This window comes from Enhydra lutris, unplaced genomic scaffold (assembly GCF_002288905.1).
Source record: "Enhydra lutris kenyoni isolate GAN:26980312 unplaced genomic scaffold, ASM228890v2 scaffoldscaffold4, whole genome shotgun sequence".
NCBI lineage: Eukaryota > Metazoa > Chordata > Mammalia > Carnivora > Mustelidae > Enhydra > Enhydra lutris.
In genome coordinates, this window is record NW_019154088.1 from 18,806,236 (window position 1) to 18,830,839 (window position 24,604).

The 24,604-nt window shown below is 39.8% G+C and overlaps 1 protein-coding gene across 2 annotated transcripts in view; it reads left to right on the forward strand.

The window, feature by feature from the left end:
* Positions 1 to 12,640, forward strand: part of LOC111138820 (adaptor related protein complex 4 epsilon 1 subunit) — a 58,876-nt gene extending 46,236 nt beyond the window's left edge. The window contains exons 18-21 of one of the 2 annotated variants that reach the window (XM_022490726.1): positions 2,319 to 2,876; positions 6,222 to 6,412; positions 8,358 to 8,515; positions 9,585 to 12,640. In XM_022490726.1, the coding sequence (XP_022346434.1) occupies positions 2,319 to 2,876; positions 6,222 to 6,412; positions 8,358 to 8,515; positions 9,585 to 9,745 (1,068 nt within the window). In that variant the 3' untranslated portion in view covers positions 9,746 to 12,640. The remainder of the gene's footprint in view (positions 1 to 2,318; positions 2,877 to 6,221; positions 6,413 to 8,357; positions 8,516 to 9,584) is intronic. The other variant, XM_022490732.1, reaches the window with a different exon arrangement.
* Positions 12,641 to 24,604: the final 11,964 nt, after the last annotated feature.

Sequence of the window (24,604 nt, forward strand, 5' to 3'; positions counted from 1 at the left end):
TCAACAAAGTGCAAAGCTTTCAGCTAAACAGTCTTTCTCAAGAGAACATTCAGTGTGACAAATGATCCAGCCTTTTTTTTTTTTTTTTTTTTTTTTTGTGGTGAGCTCAATATTAGAAATATAATTAGGATGTGTTTTCATTTAAGGTATACTAGATCCTTTTTGGGTTAATTTTTTACATAATTCTCTCTAAGGATCAAGGCTTTTCCCCCCCTCATCTTTGCCTTCCACTTTATCTTCATTTTTAGTTTTTTAAGTTTTTATTTAAATTCTAGTAAGTTAACCTGCAGTGTAATATTAGTTTCAGGTGAAGAATTTAGTGATTTAATACAACATTTGGTGCTCATGACTACAAGTGCCCTCCTTAATCCCCATTATCTATTTAACCCAACCCCCCATGCCCCTCCCTTCTGGTAACCCTCAGATTGTTCTCGATAGTTAAGAGTCTGTTTCTTGATTTTCTGTTCTTTTTTACCTTCATTTTTGAAAGTTATTTTCTCTGAAGTCTAGGTTGACTGTTTATTTTCTTTAAATATTTTAACAAATATGTCACTCTAGTGTCTTATGGCTTGTGGAGCTTCTGATTAGCAGCAGATTAGACAGTACAGAAGAAGAAAATCTTGAAGACAAAGTATTTGAAACTACCTGAAATGAAACACGGAAGAGAGAAAACAAAAAACAAATGAAAACACTCAGAGAATTACTGACTTGAGGAGCAACACTGAACATTCTAATTCAAGTCCCACAGCTACTTGAAAGTGGAAGTCCTTCACCCACCCACTCCTTTTCATTTTTGTGTGAATAAAATTTTAGTTCTTGTTTGATAACTTCCGAATCAAAAGATAGGAGACAAACTTATCTGCTGAGAGTTGGAAGAAGTATTGGGACTTGAGGGGGTGAGAGGGTATGGAAGAGGAACTAGAATTCTGGTTAACTAGAATCTCGTGAATGTTGGCCCCACAGCCACAGGGAGGTTGGAGATGTGGATTTAGAGGAGTGCCAATCTGATAAACTGATTCTAGATAGGACTTTGGAGGGTAAGAGTGAATTGTGAACCATCACTCCACTTTTTTTTTTTTTAAGATTTTATTTATTTATTTGACAGACAGAGGTCACAAGTAGGCACAGAGGCAGGCGGAGAGAGGCGGGGAGGCAGGCTACCTGCTGAGCAGAGAGCCCGATGTGGGGCTCAATCCCAGGACCCTGGGAACATGACCTGAGCGGAAGGCAGAGGCTTCAACCCACTGAGCCACCCAGGCGCCCCCATCACTCCACTCTTAATGTAGATTTGCAGACCATTTCCAAGGAGTCTTGGTTCAAGGAAGGCAGATTTGCCATTCCCATTTTCTGAGTCTGGAGGAAACATCACTAGTCACTGATAGAGTTCTTGCCTGCTGTGTGTGTCAGCTACTGCCAGTTAGTTTTTGAGATAAAATCAGTTTTTCTTTTCTGTTTATTGACTTGTGGGGCCATGAAATCATGGTTATTATAGACTACCAAACCAGAATTTGAGCCATTCCAGTATTTTAAGGTATCTTCTCTTCTACAGGACAACTCTGGAAACCCAAAAAATGGCTAGGTATCTCACTGTTTTTATTTCATTTTTTAAATGTTACTGCTTTTTATTTTTACTTTTCTTATCTTTTTAAAAGATTTTATTTATTTATTTGACAGAGCACAAATCGGGGAGTGGCAGGTAAGGGAGAGGGAGAAACAGGCTCCCCACTAAGCAGGGAGACTGATGTGGGGCTTGATCTCAGGACCCTGGGATCATGACCTGAGCTGAAGCCTTAATTGACTGAGCCACCCAGGTGCCCTATTTTAATTTTTTTAGAGAGAGTGCATGCAAGTAGTTGGGGAGGGATAGTGAGAGTGGGAGAGAATCTCAAGCAGACTCTGTGCTCAGCACATAGTGAATGCGGGGCTCAATCTCATGACCTGAGATTATGACCTGAGCCAAAATCAAGAGTCAGATGCCCAACAAACTCAACCACCCAGGTACCCCTCACTGTTTTTAATTTTTGCAGTTCTCTACTGTAGCATTCCAAAACTGAGCAAATATTTAGAATTGTTCACAAATGACTTTTTGACTTTCTTTTTTTGATTTTATGTTTTTATGAGAAATAAGACTTAGCTAATAGTTCAAAATGAGGTAGCTGTCAGAATTTTAGGGCTTAACATTTTATTCATCTCTGATTCTTTTGTTAATCTATGCGTTACAGATAGAATCTTAAGTTAGTAAAATGATGCTCATTTGAAATTACAGAAAAATGTTTAAAATTCATGACTGGTGGAATTATTATGTTTTATTTTTACAGCTAGGAAAAGCAGATACCGTATCTCACAAATTCAGAAGGAAATCAAAAGTCAAGGAATCCAAAAGTGGAGAAACAACCAGTGCTCATATGACCTGTTCTTACTTTGGTTCTTCGTCAGATGCGACTTACGAAGATGATTATTATTTGGATACTTTGCAGGATAGAGGAGACAAAGAATTAAGTAAATTTTCTCTCAACTCTGAGCTTTTGGATTCTGAGTCACTCACAGAACTGCCCTCAGTTGAGAAACTCTCCAATTGCAAGCTGTCTTCTTCACCCTCTTTATTCACTGATAATAATATGGAAGGTTTTCACCCTTCTCAGTCCACTGCACCCTCAGTTGCTAATGAAACCTCTTTAGCTGCTTCTTTGCTGGAAGAAACTTCTGAACACATGCATTCAGATCTTGTGGAGGTCTGTCATAATGAAACCATATCAGTGTCTTCTTACAAAATTTGGAAAGATGATTGTTTATTCATGGTCTGGTCAGTTTCTAATAAGAGTGGTTTGGAATTGAAAAGTGCTAACTTAGAAATTGCTCCAGCAGAAAATTTCAAGGTAAGACAATGAATGGTTCCTTATTTCTGCCTTAAATGGACAATACTTACTTAGTGTTTCTGATGTTTGATCTTCTGATGGTTTATAAATTTCTTCCACATCCTTTTCTCTTTAGTATAAAACCCCAAAGGTGTGACAGGTTTTTTCTTTATTATTTTGAGTAGGGATAAATTATTCAAAAGAGACAAGGAAACATAAAGATTTTCCACCTGTATTGGGGAAAGCCATAAAGATAAAGCAAGTGTCAATAGAGCACAGTAGTTAAAAAGGTGGGCTATTGACTCAGAATGTTTAGCTTTGAATCTTGCTTCTGCTACTTATTAGCTGTGTTACATGGTCAGGTTATGTAACTTTGAGTTTCCTCACATTTAAAATGAAGATATTAATAGTGTCTGCCTGTTACTGAGAGGAGAAAATGAATTAATATCTGTAAAATGCTTACAGCAGTCCCTGGCACATGGTATGTGTTACTGTGTTATTATTTTCAGTGTGTATTTTGTGTTTTTTTGCACTCTTTAAATGTCTCATTCATTCTTGTTATAAACAGTGAGACAAAGTTCTCAGATTAACAAAGCAGAACATCAAAGAGTAAGACTATTGAAGGATAAATATGTATATTGTCTGTTGCCTTTTTCTTTCATTGATTTATTATTCTATACTGAGTGCTTGGGCACCAATTGCATTTCTTCCCTAGCTTTTTTTTTTTTTTTATATTTTATTTATTTATTTGAGAGAAAGGCAGTGAGAGAGCATGGGCAAGAAGGTCAGAGGGAGAAGCAGACTCCCTGTGGAGCTGGTAGCCCGATGCGGGACTCAATCCTGGGACTCCGGGATCATGACCTGAGCCGAAAGCAGTCGTCCAAGCAACTGAGCCACCCAGGCGTCCCTCTTCCCTAGCTTTAAGAGATTGCCATTGTGATTTCTGGAAATATGTTTAATTACGTTATTGTATGGGTGTCCTTGGTGGAGTTATGATGAGATTTGACCACTAGATGAGTTAGTTACTCCACAAGATGCACTCCATTTCTTCTGTGGGCTAAAATGTGTTGAATGGGTTATTGCCTGAACCACTGACAAGGGCAGAAGTTCCTGACTCTAGATGGGCATTAAGTTCACCAGTGGAACTTAAAAAAAAATGAAAGAGATTCCAGCCTCAAAATGGAGGTAAAACTGCTGCCCAGTCCTCCCCAAGCCCCACTCTGGCTATTGCTGCTGCCACTGGGAGGAGGGGGCCATGATCCAAAGGAACCAGAGCAGTTGAGAGAACTGTTTTCTGGTGGTTTGAGCTTAGAAACTAACTGATGTTAATTTAACAGAACATTTTGAAAAATGGGGTATACTTACAAATGGTGGTGATGAGAGACCCCCAAACAAAAACTTTCTAGGGGTTTTGGTTTTGTGACTTACTCTCGTGTTGAAGAGGTAGATGCAGCAATGTGTTCCTGACTACACAAGGTTGATGGGCGTGTAGTGGAACCAAGGAGAGCTGTTTCTAGAGAGGATTCTGTAAAGCCTGGTACCCATCTAACAGTGAAGAAAATTTTTGTTGGTGGTATTAAAGAAGATACAGAAGAATATAATTTGGGAGACTACTTTGAAAAGTATGGCAAGATTGAAACCATAGAAGTTATGGAAGACAGAGTAGAAAAAAGAGGATTTGCTTTTGTAACTTTTGATGGTCATGATACAGTTGATAGAATTGTTCAGAAATATCACACTATTAATGGGCATAATTGTGAAGTGAAAAAGGCCCTTTCTAAACAAGAAGTGCAGTCATTTGGATCACAAAGAGGTTGTGGAGGTGGAACTTCATGGGTCGTGGAGGAAACTTTGGAGGTGGTGCTGACTTTGGCCATGGTAGAAACTTTGGTGGAAGAGGAAGTTATGGTGGTTGAGGTGGTGGCAACAGAGGCAGTTATAGAGGAGGTGATGTGGCAACTGTGGTGGTTGTCCTGGTTATAGTAGTTGAGGAGGCTAAGGTATTGGTGGACCAGGATATGGACACCAAAGAGGCAGAAATGGTGGTGATGGTGGAGGATATGATGGTCATAATGAAGGAGGAAATTTTGGAGGTGGTAACTATGGTGGTGGTGGAAACTATAATGATTTTGGAAGTTACAGTGGACAACGGCAATCAAATTATGGACCCATGAAGGGGGGCATTTTGTTGGAAGAAGCTTGGGGAATCCTGTGGTGATGGTTATGGATCTGGTGGCGCAAGTGGTGGATTTGGTAGCAAAAGGTTCTAAAAAAAACAGAAGAAAAGGGCTATAGTTCTTAGCCGGGAGAGGAGTGAGGAGTTGTCAGGAAAGCTACACGTTACTTTAGGACAGTTGTCTCAAAAGCATTAGAAGAACTGTAAAAATTTGCCACAGAAGTAATGATGATCCAAAGTCAGAAAAGTTACTAAACTTAAATAGGAAAATCTTCTTGTTCAGGACCGTCATAGCCACAGTTTGCAAAAAGTGCAATTACTGATTAATGCAATGTGGTATCAATTAGATGTACATTCCTAAGGTCTTTTATCTGTTGCAGCTTTGTCTTTGTCTTATTCTTTTCATTATATCAGGTATATTGCCCTGTAAATTGTGGTAATGGTACTATGAATAAAAAATTAAGGAAATTAAAATAAAACAAAATCCAATCCAGTTGCTTGAGTTCTATCCCCATAGCTTGAGTGTGTAGATTGAGAAGGGAAGACACCTGTGTGTGTGTGTGTGTGTGTGTGTGTGTATATATATATATATATATATATATATATACACACACACACACACACACACACACACACACACACACATTTTTAACTCCCCTGGGATTTTAAAAAATAAATTTAATTTTTTAAAGATTTTATTTATCTGAGAGGAGAGAGAGAGAAAGGGAGCAGGAGCAGGGGGATGGGCAGAGAGAGAGAGAGAGAGAGAGAGAGAAGTAGACTCCCTGCTGAGAGGGAGCCCAACCCTGGGATCATGACCCAAGCTGAAGGCAGACACTTAACTGACTGAACCTTCCAGGTGCGCCAAATCTCCTAGCTCTTTAAACATCTGGTGCTAGCCAGGATTGAGAACCAAAAGAGACAAGTTTAATAATTTTTATATTGTTGTTGCTATATTTTACAGAGATTTTCACTGCAATTTGTTACATATCTTTTACCTATACACTATTTCTTAATTATCTGTGCTAATGAATTTTTCTCAAAGTTGTCAGTCATTTTCATGATGTGGTTTATTTTCAGCATCTTACAGTAGTGTGTTTTTGTATCACTTCAATAAAGTAGAAAATTGGTATTCATATGATAGTCTGTATTGATCCCTTCTTCAGTACTTTTATTATTTTTATTTACAGATCACCGAGCAACCTGGATGCTGCTTGCCCCCAATAGAAGCAGGAAGCATCAAAACCTTTCAATATAGCGTACAGATGGAGGAACCTTTTACAGAAGGGAATCTTTCTGGTTTTATAAACTATCAGATGATGGATACCCCGTCTGTTCAGCTTGAATTTTCTGTAAACTTATCACTATTAGATTTCATTAGGTAAATATCTTCTGGAAAGTTAATTCAAGTTATTCATTCATTTAGCAAATATTTATTAGGCCTTCTCTCTGGACAGACACACTGTGCTAGGTGCTAGGGAGTATAATAAATATACAGTCCCTACCTTTAGGGAGTGTTCAGTCTGGGGAAGAGACATTAAACAATCACATGAATGCATATCTAATTTTGAAATATGCTGTGAAAAGAAAGTAAATGGTATGAAGAACAATTATAATATGGGACCTGATTTAGGCTGGGGTTGATTAGTAATCTTGGAAAACCTCTGAGAGAAAGTAACATTAAAGTAATGTTTAAGCTGAAATAACTTCATAGATTCTGCCTTGCTTTTTAAAAAAAAAGCTTTTAAAGTTTCTCTCATTTGTATTTCATTGATTTGAATAATTATTTCATAAAATCTGTTTACTAAGCTTTAGAGATCTATAAGAAAATTACTCAAGGTTATTAAACTTCTGTTAGAGATATTGTCAGTATTTAGCATTATACTAGACACTATGTAGTATTATCAGAATAATTGAAGATAACTTCTTCACTCTTCTGCTCTCATTTGGTTTTATGGATATATTTTACTGTGTTTTTTTTTTCTTAAAGATTTTTATTTGTCACAGAGAGAGAGAGAGAGAGGGAGGGAGGGAGAGAAAGCGCACAAGTGGGGGAGCAATAGGCAGAGGAAGAAGCAGGCTCCCCACCAAGCAAGGAGCCTGATGTGGGACTCGATTCCAGGACCCCGGGATCATGACCTGAGCCGAAGGCAGCTGCTTAACCAACTGAGCCACCCAGGCGTCCCTAAATTTTACTGTATTCAAGCATTTTTTAAATTGAACGTTGCCTGAACCAAGATTGCAGAATGCCACTGAATATCTATAAAATTTTTTTAACCTTCACCCATTCATTTGTGTTACACTGCTATAATTTTTATCCACTCTTTAAAATCTTTTAGTAAAAACACTGTCACTCTTTCAAAGAATATATTTCTGTGTATGGTGCTGTATAAGATAGAATCCAGCCTTCTAAAAACTTATATTCTCTGACTAAAGGTGTATCCCATGGCGAGCATTAGTGACCTGAAAAAGTACAATATATACAATAAACAGTTCTTCAGTGTGTATTAATAAAATCCTATGTATCCTTAAAAAATATTTTTCCTAATTATAAAATAAGTATGCAATTATTATAAAAATTCAAATGCTATAGAAAAATATAAGTAGAATTTGAAAGTTCCTTAGAATTCTACCCCCAGAGACCCAGTGTTCACTATTTGATCTTCAGTCTCATGAACCGTTTTCTTTTTTTTTTTTTTAAGATTTTATTTATTTATTTGACAGACGGAGATCACAAGTAGGCAGAGAAGCAGGCAGAGAGAGAGGAGGAAGCAGGCTGCCTGTTGAGCAGAGAGCCCAATGCAGGCTTGATCCCAGGACTCTGGGATCATGACCTGAGCCGAAGGCAGAGGCTTTAATCCACTGAGCCACCCAGGCGCCCCTCATGAACCGTTTCCAAAAATACATTTATTAAAATTCTTTCCTTGGTCTAATTTACATAAGGTGCTAGATACTTGTATTCATACTCTTGTACACGATGTTGATAGTGTCTTACTATCCCCAAATCCAAAGTATACATGAAAGTTTTATGTTTAAATGATTCATGAAATTACTTGGTAGAATTTTACTGAAATTACTAATACTTAGAGAGAGCTGAGTGATTTATTGAAAAGACATCTACACTTTAATAACATCTTTTTTCAGTATTTTCATCAGTTTGGAGGATGGTAAACATTCTAATCATAGTTAATTTAAAACATAAATTTTGCAGGACCCAGGTTTACAAAGATTGTGTTCTATTCTCATGAGTTATTTGATATGTATTTGTTTGTTTAGAATTATTTCATTCTTCTGGACATAAATCTAATTTTAAAAATTATTTTCAGGCCATTAAAAATCTCAACTGAAAACTTTGGCAAACTCTGGTTATCCTTCGCAAATGATGTGAAGCAAAATGTTAAAGTGTCAGAATCTCAAGCTGCTCTGCCTTCTGCCCTAAAGACCCTGCAACAGAAACTAAGACTTCAAGTTGTTGAGATTATAGGTTCGTAGAGTTACGAAAAGGCAATCTTGTATTTATAGGGGCTTGCTCATAGTCAGAACACAAATCAGCTTCTATGAGTATCCGATTTCGTAGAGCTGTATTTCCTGTTATAAGTACCTTTCAATTGAGTGTGTTGTTCAGACATTATTAAGTAATTTTTTGTGTGTGGTAAATTACACATGACGAAAGTTTCCATTTTAACCAATTTTAAATGTACAGTTCTTTGGCATTAAGTACATTCATGTTGTTGTACAACCATTGCCACCATCACTTCCAGAACTTTTTCCTCTTTAGCTAAAACTCTGTGCCTTTTAAACACTAACTCATCATTCCCCCTCCCTCTCTACCTCCTGGCAACCACCATTCTTATTTCTGTCTCTATGAATTCAACTATTCTAGGTGTCTCATATAAGCAGAATCATGCAATATTTGTCCTTTTGTGACTGGCTTATTTCATTAACCTGTCTTCAAGGTTCATTCATGTAGCATGTGTCAAAACTTCTTTCCTTTTTAAGCCTGAACACTATTTACTATTCACTGTATGAATGTACCACATTTTGTTTATCCCTTCATCTCTTGATGGACACTTGGGTTGCTTCCCCCTTTTGGCTATTAGAAATAATGCTGCTGTGAATGTGAGTGTGCAGATAATCTGTGTTCAAGTCCCTGCTCTCAGTTCTTTTGGTTATATAATTTTATATTTAATTTTTGAAGAAACTGCCATATCATTTTCCACAGCATCTGTACCATTTACATTCCCACCAGCAGTACATAGAGGTTCCAGTTTCTCCACATCCTCACCAGCAGTTGTTATACATACATACGAGTGTGTGTGTGTGTGTGTGTGTGTGTGTGTGTGTGACACACACACACACACACACACACACACACACACATATATATATACTCATATATATATCTTAGATATGAGTAGGAATGCATTTCTGTACTGTTCAGTGATGTTGAATGTCTTTTCACATGCCTGTTGGCCATTTATATACCTTCTTTGGAGAAATGTCTACTGAAGTCCCTTTGTCTTAAAGAATTTTTAATTTTTGTTTTGTTGTAGGCAATGAAGGGCTTTTGGCCTGTCAGCTGCTCCCATCCATCCCCTGCTTGCTGCATTTTCGAGTTCATGGTGACGTATTAGCCCTGTGGTTTAGATCCTCCTGCTCTACTCTTCCTGACTATTTACTGTATCAGTGTCAGAAGGTGATGGAGGGATCCTAGCAGAAGCTCTGCTTATATTTTACTCCATCAGAATAAATGGTTTACATAGATAAACGTACTTACCAAAGTAAAAAGAACTCTTGGTACTTCTAATGAAAACGGGGCTTATTATAAGCTATGGTTCTATGTGTTTTCTTTATGAATCCTGATCAAGAAAGATCCCCAAGGAACTGTATCCTTAACCTTTTACTCAGGATTGTACAGTACGTTTGGGTCCCAAAAAAGTGACCTAAACTAATGTTATAAATTGCTAATGATTTATATGTCACTTAGTGTAGAGGGACTGAAAATATTTATTTTGTTATAAGTAATTTTATAGCAAATTTCCTCTAGTGCTAGCTGATTTGTAGTAAAGCCAAGTCTCAGTTTTCTGCACTAATGGAGGGGAGACAGACATGGCATTGATAATCCCAAACCTAATTCATATTTGGCTTTGGAATGCAGTAAGCTTTTTGATAGGCAGGTAATTACTTTCAATTATGTTTTGCTTAAATCAGTACTGAACTAAGTTGGCACAGCACACACTGACAGTTCAGGAGATCCATGAGCATGCTGGATATTGGGGGGATCCAATCTGTGATATAGTTTTTATTGTAGATAACTCATTACACATACTTGTAGATAATTTGGCTACAAAATTTGTTTATTTTCCCACTTGCATTTATTTTTAAAATTCAAAGTGAATCACTGTATTCTTATTTTAAAAACCCAGAGCCATTTACAAAATATTGTCATGTGGAAACACAACCTATAAGAGCACACAGTACTAAAACAAACAGATATAAAAGGACATTTTAGTTATGGTGAATATCTTAGTGTCCATTTAGGTCCATTTAGGTCCTTTTGACAAGCTGAATTTTGTGAGTACAAATGGGAAAGTCATCTTTACTGGCTTTTTGAGTCCGCTAGTACTCAGTGGATAGAGCCAAAGCAGTGACTGCTTAAGTATACCAGACAGATTCTTCAGTAAAATATATCATTTTTTTGTTGTTAGTTGTGCCTTTATGGCCTCTGTCAGAACTCTTATCAGTAAAAGAGGTTAAGCCTACTATGAATGATGGACCACAATCTTGAGATTGTACATTAAAGTTAAAAACTGAAATAGTAAGTATTTTATAAAATCTTATGGTGCTGTGGAAAATATTTATTATTTCACTTTTCTGACACTTCACCATGGACACTGTTCTGGTAATATAATTTTAAGTCCTTGCAGTTAATTCTCTGGTTAGTTGGTACTGTTTGTCACACAGGTGTGGAATTTGGTTTAAATTATCTCACTAATCATAACTGATACAGATACTAAGGGGATTCTCCAGAGCTGATAGAGTTCATTAGTTTTTCATGTCTAGTGTTTTCCTCCCTAAAAACTCAAGCGCTATTTTAAAAAATTAATATTAAAGTTACTTGTTTTTAAAAAGGTAGCACCTTGTTAATTTTATGCTTTTAAAAACATGCAGTGAAACCTTGCTACAAGAGCAATGATAAATGACTGGAATTTCCTGTCTAGGTTTCTCCTTTTGAGTAGAAGATCAGATTCATCTTCAGGTTCCCAGCGTTGTAGTGAAGGGTATGAGCTCTCTCTGGGGTGTAGTGGACACTGGGGGCTAAACTTATCAGCTTCTTTATTTCTACCTCTGTCACCAACACCCCCCTAATTCTGCTCTTACTCTGACAAAGAAATAAGATGTATCCTCTCACTTTGTAGAGGAGAGTAGTGTATGGCAAAGGAGGTGCTCTAATTTTTTGTGTCCTTACTTCTCTGTGTTTGTGTGATCATAAAGGCGGGGTTGAGTATGGAGCAGTGGGTGTAAGGTGTCCAGCAAGCAGACGGACAACCGCCTGGGAGAGATTACAATGAACTATAGTGCTGCTTGGCTGCAAGATTGTTCAGGGGTGGCAGCGGCAGTTGTCATGAAAGACATGGCTTGGCCAGCAGAGCTGTCTAATGGTGGGACATGTGTAATGGTAGGTTTGGGTGGGGACGTTGTTTTGGCCTGCCACAGGGAACTTCGTGCCACTTTTGTTCTTTCTGAACTCACTAAATGGAAAATAGGGTGTCAGAGTTTCTGCTGAAGTGATTAGTAGAATGTTTACAGTGTTTATATTTTTATGGTTTTAAAAACAACAACAAAAAGAGAGTAAATTGTAAAGAACTTCAGATCAGTATATATTTTGCCTAGATTAATTCAATGTTTTAAATTCTAAATCAGGCATCACCAACCTTTTTTGCATTGCAGGAGCTGTGACTCTAAAGTAGGGAGAATGAGTTTTGTGGGTAGACGATCTCTTTACCGTACAGTCGCAGTTTAGTCATGTGAGGGGGCAACATTTGGAGTAAGAGCTCTGGTGGGGACCCTCAGTTGTGTGAGAAGGCCGGCGATGGCAGGCGTGAACCTGGAGGTGAATACAGGGCAGACAGGCTCCCACCAGAGTAGTCCCTGTGGGGGCGAGCAGATCAGGCTCAGGGGAACGTGGGCCCCGAGTGAGGGTCCTTCTGAAGATACCACAGATGGAAGCAGCACAGTCCCCAAGCGCTCATGTGCCAAGCTTGCCGAGCGCAGCATGTGCCCTGCAGAGCGGCAGCGTTTTAAGCAGTGACCTGCTAGCCTCTACCAAAACAGTTGTGCTGAAAATGCAGTATTGTATTTTTTCTTCTCTTTTATTTCATGTCCGTAATATTGTACAATATTGAGCTCTTTGTCTTTTTTATGGATAAATGTGGTCTTTGTCTCATACTTGTGAGCCACTGAAAGTGCACTGAACCTAGTCACATGTCTTTAAGGTGTTTTGCTGTGTAAAATTTTAGGAGAGAAAAATGCAAGTGAGAATGACAGCCTAACAGGCATTAATTACCTTATTTTGGAGTTGAATTCTGTAATTGCAAAAAATTCAGTTAAACGTGTAATAAATACAAAATGATCTATACTGTTCTTTGGTCTGTGTGTTTTTTTATTGTCTAAACAGCAGAGTAATCAGTAAATCCTACTCAGTGATTTGATGGGGTTGGTGAAACAGAACAGACACAACTGGAATAGGATGAAAAGAGTAATTTACTCATAATGGTCCCGAAGAATGTGGTCTAATTGGTTAAAAGTAAAGATACTGCTGTTTTTTTTTTTTTTTTAAGATTTTATTTATTTATTTGTCAGAGAGAGAGAGGGAGAGCGAGCAAGCACAGGCAGACAGAATGGCAGGCAGAGGCAGAGGGAGAAGCAGGCTCCCTGACGAGCAAGGAGCCCGATGTGGGACTCGATCCCAGGACGCTGGGATCATGACCTGAGCCAAAGGCAGCTGCTTAACCAACTGAGCCACCCAGGCGTCCCAAGATACTGCTGTTTTTGTGTGATGTTCAAAGAGAACTTTGTGGGCTTCTGACAGGTTAGAGTGTGGATTGATCCTCAGGTGCATGTCCGTATCCTCTGTAGCCTGATCAGAGCATTCAAAGCAGTGTTCTGTTTCTATTATTCCCTCTCCCTAAAGCCACCAGAAGATGCAAGAAACACAGTAAGTCAGTTGGTGACTTAGTGACCAAAGACTCTGAGTCTCCTGGCCATTTCTGCATGTGTATCCTAAAACACAAAGCTAGATCAAAAATGGCATTAAATCTCACCGATTTGTGCCTACCGTTGGCTATAATGTATAGCAGACAAATTCTGAGATTGGCAGCCCCATCTTTGGGGCACAGAAGGTAAAATGCACCACACCTGCTGCAGTAGTTGAAAAGAAGAGCCTGGTGAAGGGAGGGTGGGCTATGGCCAAATGGGCCAGGATTCATGATTGTATGAAAGCTACTTGTTTATTTGTGTACATAATGAAACTATGAACTTTTTATGATTAAGGACCATGTAAATGTTTTATGTTCCTTTTGCCTGATACATAATAGGCACTCAGTGTTAGGGGCTCAGTTTACTGAATGAATGACTTGTCCTCTCAAAATAAGTAATCTGAGACCAGGTAATATCCAGGGATTGATTTTGGCAATCCCATGGCTCTCCGAAAAATGAAGCAAAGTGATCTGACCTAGTTTATAGATACAGGTCAGCAGAAAGGGGTTCTGGTGAAACCAGCTTGTGCCAATTTCTACCAGGTGGGAAAGAGGAAGCATGAGTGCTTGGTGGGACCTTTACCGACCTGAAAGCTAAGTCCTATGAGAAGGCGCCATGCCATTTAAGAAATCTCTCTGCAAATACAGTGTGATTACAGATATGATGACTTGGAGGAGGATGTTTCTGCATTATAGCAGATGTCCATGAAGCTGTACTGATCTAAAAGAACTTGTTCTAGGACAGAAAACAGTGGACATTTGATCAGTGAAGCTTAAGATAGGTAGCTAATGAATATGATAAGGCAGATTTACCAGCTAAGTTAGCATTGCCTGTTTTTTATTTTTTTATTTTTTTTTTTTGTTGTTTTTTTTTGTTTTTTTTTTTTTTTAATTTATTTGACAGAGAGATCACAAGTAGGCAGAGAGGCAGGCAGAGAGAGACAGGAGGAGGAGGCAGGCTCCCTGCTGAGCAGAGAGCCCGATGCGGGACTCGATCCCAGGACCCCGAGATCATGACCTGAGCCGAAGGCAGAGGCTTTAACCACTGAGCCACCCAGGCGCCCCCATTGCCTGTTTTTTAGAAGAGTGAGCACTGTGATAATGAGTGGGGGGCAACATACATTAACAAGGCCAACAGCATCAGGAAATTTAGGAAGAACAGGTCTTCTGAATAAGCAGCAGGAAACAGGAAACAGAATTACTTAAAAGGAAATGTTTTTTCCTATGCATCACCTGGGAAACTTTATGGTGGGTGCCTGGATCCAAGATAGGAAGGTACCTAAAAGATGGATGTAGAGAACCCTGAGAACTTAAAGATTGTGGCCTGGATACAGGGAAGACAGACCTGGGCAGGGGGAAAATATGAATGATGTCAAATAGCCATGAGTTTCCTGGAGCATCTGAAATGCTCAAAATACAGTGAGTTCTTTTGCAGCTAGATTGTGGGCTTCTTTCCAAGAAAGGAATCAATTTACTTTAATTATTTAAACTATTTTCCTAAGTGGATTTTCTTTTTTTTAAAGATTTTATTTATTTATTTCACAGAGAGAGATCACAAGTAGGCAGAGAGGCAGGCAGAGAGAGAGGAGGAAGCAGGTTCCCCGACAAGCAGAGAGCCCGATGCGGGACTCGATCCCAGGATCCTGAGATCATGACCTGAGCCGAAGGCAGAGGCTTAACCCACTGAGCCACGCAGGCACCCCCGGATGAGTACTTTTCATTCTCCAGAACATATTGTTGGGGCCACTAAACAGCTGACCTTAGGAAGTTCTTCCCTGATGCAGTCTGGCAGGACATGTGCCAAATGGGCAGACTAGAGCCCAGAGATTTTTTGGTATTTCAGTGAAGGAAAAGTACTTGGAAATCTGTTTGATTGCACGTCTCCATCCCTTACATTGTGTGACAAGCAGAAAGGAACAGAGGCGAGGTATGATATAGTCTTAGGGGGAGGGATTTGGTCTGAATTGCTACTATATAATTTAATGAAGTTGAGGGCAAAACCAGTGAGTGGAACAAGCATGGTCCCCACTGATAATCAAGGTATAAGACCTGATAGATCAAGGTTAAGAATTTATTTTTTTCATTTTAGTTGATTAATAGTGGCTCGAGTTAAGTAGAAGAGTTATTATGAGCTATGGGAAAAATGAAATGATTTGGACCCAAATATTGGACCAGTCTTCAACTACACAGGCTTCACAAGGAGCCTTTTTTGAGCAGACCTGATTTTATGCTAATGGGCTGACTTAGAGTGGCTCCGACAGAGCCTCAGGATGGGGCTGGTTATCAGAAAGACCTAAGTGATTAGAGGGTTTCACAGGGGCAGAAGTTCCTGTGCTCAGTACCCTTTCAGGCCTTGCCCTTTGTACATCGTCATCTGGCAGTTCTTGAAATGTGGCCAGTCAGAATTGAGATGTGTTTGAAGTATAAACATTGGATTTCAAAGATGTAGTGCAAAAGTAAAATAATTTTTATATTAAGGATGTTGAAATAGTATTTTAAATATATTAGACTAAAAGTATGTTATCAAAATTAATTTCACAGGTTTCTTTTTATTTTTAATGTGGTTACTAGAAAGCTTAAACTCCGTAAGTGATTGCATTATATTTCTATTAGTGCCATCTTGGATCTAACTTTCAACCAAGATTTTGATTTACAGCCCTATAGAGGTCAAATCTAGAAAAAAAAAATCAGTGCTTATTCTGCCCCTTCCTTGTTCTAATCTTGATATTAAATCCATTTTTAAACTTTAAAGGCAATTCAGAGAGAATTGAAGTTTTGTTCTGGTGCAGTTAAGTTGCTTGGAATCAATTTGATCCTTTCAGCACCTGCCTTTAAGTTTTCTTAGGCTGAGTCCAGAGCAGTCTTTTTTTTTTTTTTTTTAAGATTTTATTTATTTATTTGACAGAGAGAGATCACAGCAGACAGAGGCAGGCAGAGAGAGAGAGAGGGAAGCAGTCTCCCTGCTGAGCAGAGAGCCCGATGCGGGACTCAATCCCAGGACCCTGGGATCATGACCTGAGCCAAAGGCAGTGGCTTAACCCACTGAGCCACCCAGGCGCCCTGAGTCCAGAGCAGTCTTTAGGGTTAACACTATTAAGGTTAACACCTTTCTGAAGATACTACCTCTGTCTCATGGGGGCACTTTGGCTGGTGGAAACAAAACTATTGCATCCCAAATTCTAGCCATCCTGGCCTGCCTGATCTCTTGGGACTTTTTCCTTCCCAATCCTGTGCCCTGATCCTGAAGCTGCTTCCAGGCAGTTAGCTGGGATAATCATTTTTTTTTTTAAATTTTTTTTTAAATGATTTTATTTATTTATTTGAGAGAGAGCATGAGAGGAGAGAGAGATCAGCGGGAGAAGCAGACTCCCCGCCGAGCAGGGAGTCCAATGTGGGACTCGATCCCAGGACTCCAGGATCATGACCTGAGCCGAAGACAGTTGCTTAACCAACTGAGCCACCCAGGTGCCCCGGGATAATCATTTTTGGTTTTGTTTCCCTTGGTTTTTGTTTCCCTTCTTTCAGAGAAATCAAGAGTCCTGCACTGGGTGTTTTCCAGTGTCTAAAGATCATGATTTCATGTAATCTCTATAGTTTCCCAGTTGTTGAAGGCAGGAGGGTAAATCTAGTCCTTTTTACTCTTGGTCAGAAGAGGTAGTACCTTAATTAGGTTTTAATTTCTTGAAGGACACATTCCTATCTTAGGCATTCCTGAGTCACTTGATCAAATTCAGTACAGAATTTGAAAGGAAGAGGCATATTTTACTCTGTGTGGACATAGAACTGGAACACTCCTCTGTATGTTTTAGATTTGGCCAGTTTATTAAAAATAATGTACTGGGGCGCTTGGGTGGCTTAGTCAGTTGCGCATCTGACTCTTGGTTTTGGCTCAGGTTATGATCTCAGGGTCATAAGAGAGAGCCCTGTGTCGGGCTCCACACTCAGTGCAGAGTCTGTTTGTCCCTCTATCCCCCTCTGCCACTCCCTCCCCCAAATAAGTAAAGAAGTTCTTTTTTTTTTTTTTTTAAGATTTTATTTCTTTATTTGACAGAGACACAGTGAGAGAGGGAGCATAAGCAGTGGGAGAGGGAAGCTTCCCACCGAGCAGGGAGCCCGATGCAGGGCTCGATCCCAGGACCCTGGGATCGTGACCTGAGCCGAAGGCAGATGCTTAATGATTGCGCCACCCAGGCACCCCTAAATAAAATCTTTTTTAAAAAAAAGATATTGTACCTACAATTGGGGGATGCAATTAGCATTGAAAGGAAGAGCCCCCTTATTGTGGCAGTTAAGCACTGGTTAAGAAAGCAGAATGGAGTAGAAGAGGACTTCTGAAATCTTCCCATCAGTGTGAAGCCTCTGAAGACTTATGTCCACCGACAATGCCAGACAGGCCAGAAGGGCACAAGCCTTAGCCTCTGCCTGGAACAGCCCCAGGCTAAGAGTGCTGTGGTAGGCCAGCCTGAGCCCAGCTCTCCCCAGCACTGGGAGCGGTTATTGGGAATGTTCTTTGTGGGAGAATACTATGGGCTCTGAACTGCTAATTTCTCTGTGCATAATAGAAGGGTTTTTTGTGGGGGGAGGGCAGGGGTAGAGGGTTGTTGTTTCTTTTCTTTCTTTCCTTTTTTTTTTTTTTTGAGGTTTGTTGTTTCTTAAAGTTTCCTTCCATGAACATTGAACTTATTAATGAAAATGTCAGCTCGTGGGCTCTCCAACAGAGTTACCTTTCCCAGCCTCTTCCTTGGATTTCAAGGGCCTAAGTCAGTAAAGCAGGGTATCTCTCAGGAGTTGTCCCTGTAATGCCATGTATCTTCTTAGTACTGGCATTTTTCTTTGTTAGGGGTATGCGTGTGTGTGTGTGTGTGTGTGTGTGTGTGTGTGTGTGTATGTGTGTGTGTATTTTTAATGAAGTGATTCTCTACTAAATTATTTCTTGGTTTAAGAAGTACTATTATTTGTCTGAGTTTCTATTGAAGTTCTTTTGTCAAAGTCATTGCAGGTGGGTCCTTTGTGCACAGAAGATCAAGAGTGGCACCTGCTATCACATTTCTAAGCTCGGGACAGACGCTGCCATCTATCACATCCCTCCTGCTTCTGGACTCAAGCCTCAGCTTCAGAATCCTTCCTACCATAGCCCTTCAGTCATCCACCTCTTAAATCGTCGGTAATCTAAGTTGCCACTCAAAATGAAGCCTATTTGTCCTGTTTTAAGTAGTATGTAATTAGTTTATAACAACCTCTTTCTAATTAGGGGCTTCTCAACTAGTAGACTGGAAGGAGCTCTCCGCTTTCCAGCTTCATCTGACGTAATATCTCCTGTCCATAGTGACTCTCTACCCCTAATCAAATCTAAAAGGCCTCCAAGGAAAAGTAATTTGCTGTCACAACAAGGTAACATTTATTGAGTGCCTCTGGGTCAGAAACTGTTCCAAACACTGTTATGTGCTTAATCTGCCCAACTGCTGTATTTTCCTATTGATGAAGAAACTGAGGCTCAGGGAGCTGAAGTGACTTGCCCGAGGTCACACAGACACCTAGCAGAAGAGTTAGGACTACAGGGATTTTATATTCGTCCTTGAACATCCTCTGCCCATTTTCTTATTTCTTTTTTTTCTTTTCTTCTTCCCCACCTTGTGGCTTTGGTGAGAAGCAGCTGGCCCTTTGGGAGTTCTGCCAATTAGAGGGTTCCATAACTTCTGTGAGCAGACTGATGGGGGATTTTCTTTTCTGACTAGAGAGAGACATATTTTGTTTTTTCTTTTCTTGATTACTTAAAGATTTGAAGCCACTGTGAATGCTGAAAGTCCAGCTAGTCTAAAGAAAATGGAGAAATTACAGCAATTTGTTTTTATTTTAGTTTGACAGTTGGGTCAACAAATTAAATAATGCTGTGATTATTTAAATATTTAAATGTGTGATTATTTAATTAAGCAGGTAATTATAAAGCCAGGGGAAAACTATTTTCAACAAGTTAACCATTGATGATTGATGATTCACCATTTTTATTGTTTTGTATTGGAAAACAATCATCACCAAAGATGAGTGATAAGCAAATTAATCCAGCATACATATACAGATACACGTGGAGGTATATGTATAATTATTTAATGAAATAAACATGTTTGAAATTATTGACCATTTTATTTATATATGTAAAAGATCTTTTTTAAATTAATGAATTATTTCAGCCACATCATTTTTTTTTTTTTTTTTTTTTTTTTTTTTTTGTTAGAATGGGCATGTGCTTCCCAGCAGTGAGAAGGAGCAGAGGGAGAGAGAGAATTGTAAGTAGGCTCCATGCCCAGTCTGGAGCCCCACTTGGGGTTTGATCTCATGACCCTGAAATTATGACTTGAGCTGAAATCAACAGTCCAACTGAAGCACCCAGGTACCCCCCAGCACATCAACTTTTGAGGTATACGGTACCTCTGAGCATAGTTTCTCAGCCAGTGTGCCCGGGTCACTCCCAGCAGGTGTAGTGTAGAATCATCAGACCACCCGTTCCTGACTGCAGTGCTGGGAGCAAGCCCACGTTTGCAGGGCCAGAGCTCAGGAGGTGTGAGTCTGGGGCACGGGGATGGGCCAGCTGACTGAAGCCCAGTTTGAGGCGTTATGGAAAAGTCCAGAAAAGTGTGGCTGCCAGTCCCAGAAGCTCAGAGAGGAGAGGGGGCAAGCCCAGTCCTGATGCCAGGCTTCCCCCAGTTTTCCCCAGACCCCATGCTAGAACACAGAGGGGACTGGGTGCAGGAACAGAGCACAGAACTGACAAAAAGTGATCATTTTTCCTCTTTCACTGATTTCTTTTCTTTCATCAGTTGAGCACCTTTCAAAGGTCAGTCATGATGCTAAGTCCTGGGGAATAAGATTGGGTCCTTGCCCTTCGGGAGTTCTTCATTTGGGGGAACAATCTGGGTGGCAGAGTGCGGCAAGCATGGGGACACAGATGTCTGCAGGAGCCCCACAAGCTGTTCGGAAGGGACCTTCTCCCCATTAAGGGTGTGAAGTGTCTTGGTTCCTCAGGCTACAAAGGAACTATTACTTATTACTCTTCATTATTTCTTTCTAAGTCGGGTGACCATGGAATTTATAGTGGAAACTAAGATATTTTTGAAAGTGAATGAGAGCTTTATATAGAATTTAAAATTACAAAGTTTTTTGAAATCTTCATTGATCAACAAATTGGCTTATTAGTGGATTAATAAAATAGATGCGGGGCTCGATCCCAGGACAGCGGGATCATGACCTGAGCTGAAGGCAGACGCTTTACCAGCTGACCCACCTGGGTGTCTCGGATTAATAAAACAGATAAAAAGCTGTTTCTAACAAATTTTTGGAAAGCATAACTATTTACATTAAAGCAAAAATTAATGTCTTTATATTGATATCATCATTTAAAAGATAACATAAGCAGAATTATTTTTCTTGTAACACAGTCACATTTCTTAGCTATTTCTGTCCTCAAAACCTCAGCACCTATTCTGTCCAAAAAACAGAAGTGTTTTTCTGAAGAATGCATTAGAAGATATATCTGACTAATTTTCTTAAAATTGTCTGCAGTCCTCTTCAGAGTTGCATTTTGTAGTTACTAAGTTTGACATTGTTGATATTATTCTGTGAACACTGTAATATATTCCTTTGATGTTGGCCATTTTTAATTGAGATATAATTCACATAACATAAAACCCTTCATTTTAAAGTGTACAAGTCAGTATTTTTTGGTATATTAACTATATTGTACAGTCATTATCACTATATAATTTCCATCAACCCAAAAGGAAACCCTGTGTCTATTAGGAGTTAACCCCAATTTCCCCTCTCCCCAGCTTCTGGAATCCACTCATGTTCTTTCTGTGTCTATGGATTTACCACTTCTGGACATTTTTAAAAAATGGCATCATACTATACGTGGCCTTTGTGTCTCTGGCTTATTTCACTTAGTGTAATGTATTCAAGGTTTGTTCATATTGTAGCATTTAACAATACTTTGTTCTTTTTCTGGCCAGATAGTATTCCTTTGTATGGGTGTGCCACATTTTGTTTATCCTCTTCAGTTGGTGAACATTTGGGTTGTTTCCACTTTTTGGCAATTATGTTTCATTTGATTTTGATTTTGATTTTTTTGAGAGAGAGCGGGCATGAGTAGGGATGGTGAGGGGCAGAGGGAGAAGGAGAGAGAGAATCTTAAGTAGGCTCCACGCCCAACACAGAGCCCATCTCAGGGCTCAATCTCATGACCCTGAGATCATGACTTGAGCCAAAATCAGGAGTTGGAGGCTTAACTGACTGAGCCACTAGGTGCCCCACATTTTGACTTATGTTACTATGAACATCAGTGTACAGACTTTTATGAGTATATGTTTTCAGTTCTCCTGGGTATATATCAAGGAGTGGAATTGCTGGGTCATATGGTATCCATGTTGGAGTTTAGAGGGAACTACTACACTGTTTCCCACAGTGGTCACACCATTTTACATTCCCATCAGCATGTGTGAGAGTCAAGGCAGCCCAAGATGGGACACACTATACTCTAAGAAACCGCTCTTTACCCAGGCAAGAGACAGTGACTGCACCCACTTATAAGCAGCCCTGGCAACCCCCCTCCAGGGTCAGCCTCCTCTTAAACAGCCATGAAGGAATTCCCTAGAGGAAAGAATGAAGTCAAACAAAGTGACTACAGTGAAGGACTCTTCCAAAGCCCTGAAAGCTGCCATTACCCAAAACAGGCATCCAACATGTTCATTTATAACATTCCATAAATACCAGCACTAGCAATATTATCTTCATATGAGAAGGTGACTTCACAGCACTTTAGAAAGTTACAACATCATAAATAATCTATGAATATGTTATTTCATCTGCTCTCATAATTAATCTGCTCCATCAGAGTTCTGGCCAATTTTAGAAATTTCCATGTAAATATATAAATGTAATGGCAAGAAAAACATGAAAATTGAACAAAATGAGGTCAAGTATCACATTTAATCCATAAACATTATGGTAGAGTATGAAATTGTTTTATGGGTGGCTAAAGTAAATCTGTTTGGTGGGGGAGGAGATGACGTGTGTTGCAGCCAATGCAAAAAGAAAGGATGCCTAATAGGGAAGCAAGCAGCAGGCCTATCTAGAACCTCTTTTTCTCTAGTTAGTGATGTACATCATTATAAATGATTTGGTGCTGTCCTAAAATCCTCGACCCAGTACATTTGTGTACATATAAATTTATACTGATACTCTAAGGATAATAGAGAATACTATTTTATAACACTTTATGCCCTGTGACACATCTGGAAATGTGCCATAAAAGAAAATTAATTCTGAAATGGAGTTGGTTCCCATTGATTGTCACTAAAAGTCATTCAGGTGAAAATGAACAGTTTGGGCCTGACTCTGTAAAGGTGTTAATTAAAGGCACAGTTATGGAAATGGGTTAACAATTATTGCTCACTCCAGTTTTCTTTAAAAATATGCCTGGGTATGATCTCTGATCTTTCTTTCCTTGAGTTTAGAATCCTCTCCTGTTCTCCTTTTCCACCTACTTTGGATTCTCTGGGAAACTTTATTGATGCCTTTGATTCCCAGATGTGCTGTGGGTTTGGCGCCGGCAGATTTCAGGTTGAGTTTCAAGCATCATACTTGGGACACACTGGGGAGGGTTTGGCTGCTGTTTGAATGTCCATGTAGTGGGGTAGATTGGTGCTAGAGTAGGGTGAGAAACCTCTGCCTGGTGGTTTGTTGGCAGCTCACTTCCTCCAGACTTCCTCTCAGAGGCTCCGAGTGGACTCAGTATTATTTCCAGGAAGGTATGGAAGTGGAGGCAGTAAAGGTATTGATTTGGAGGACACACAGGACTAAGGAATGCCTAGACCTGGAAAACTTGGTTCTCTCTCCTCCTGAGATTTGTGTTTATAAGGGCAAGAGATTTGGCCTTGGAAGGCAGGTACCTGCTGTATTACCTGCTGTGGAAGTAAGCAGCAACAAAGAGGGAATGGAAAAAAAAATCCGATGTGCAATTTAGCCTAAAAGAAACACAGGGCATCTTGTAGCTCACCAATTCTTTAAATTTATTTATTTATTTATTTATTTTTTTGTGACACTGGAGGTTCTAGGACCACTTTGGATAGTGAATACCAGTGACTGAAGCATTTATTTATTTTTTAAAGATTTATTTATTTATTTATTTTAGAGAGAGTGTGTGTGCATGAGTGGAGGGAGGGGCTGAGGGAGAAAGAGAATCTCAAGCAGACTCCCTGCTGAGCACAGAGCTCGATGTGGGGCTCGATCTCACAACCCTGAGATCATGACATGAACTGAAACCAAGAGTCTGACACATAACCAACTGAACCACGAAGGTGCCCCAACAAATACCTTTCAAACACCTCCTGCTGGAGAGTTTTTCTCTCGTCTTGGTTTCAGTGGAAAGTCAGCAACCTCTGGGCCTTTTTATAAAGCACAACAGGGGACTTACAAGGAGGAGGACAGAGTTAGGGACAGTCACAAGAAGATACAGCCAGCAGGTGAGGGGTGGGGGGAAACACCAAATATTCAGGAAGATTTGAACACTGCAAGTGAGGCACAGTGAGCTTTTTATAGAACCTGGTGGAACTCAAGGAACCATCTCTGAGATAAACACCCTTATTCAAATGCCACAGACACACTTTCCCTAAACACAGAGACTTGAGGCCTAGCGGTTTTTATCCTGCAGCAAAAGATTTGGGTCAGAACCAAAGTTTTAAAGACTTTTTATTGAAGAAGTTCAAAGATTCATTGGCCAGCAGCCAAGTGTGGTCTGATTTGTTTGCATTTCCTCTGGGAACTCTCAGGCAAGTGAGGAATTGGCCAGCCACGACTGTAAGGGTCACCCACTCCCCTGTGGGTCCTTTCTTCCTGGCATTTACAATGTAAGGGAGGAGAGTCAGGAGGAACCCAATTCCTACAAAGGCCTTGTTTCAGCAGCCCAGTCAAGCTGCAGTTCTGTCCTGGGTGAAGGGGCTGCAGCCTCCCCTCACATCATCCTGGCATGAATTAGCCTGCAGATGAGATCACTATCACTCAGGGTGAGAGGCAGTGAGAGCTGAGGTGGGAAGTGAAATGCCGCCACTTCTTCCTTCTAATAGTGGTGGTCAGAGGACCTGCTCTAGGCTTGGAGGCATCACACATGCATGCTCATAGCCTGGTTTTTCTTGTTCACGTTCTTGGAAAGCTTAACATCTACCAAGAATCTTTCAAGAATTCCTGTTGCTTGTGGTTAACTTAGAAGGTTTTGGGAAATTTGTCAACTGGATTTGACTTTAAAAAATGAAAAAAAATTTTTTTCT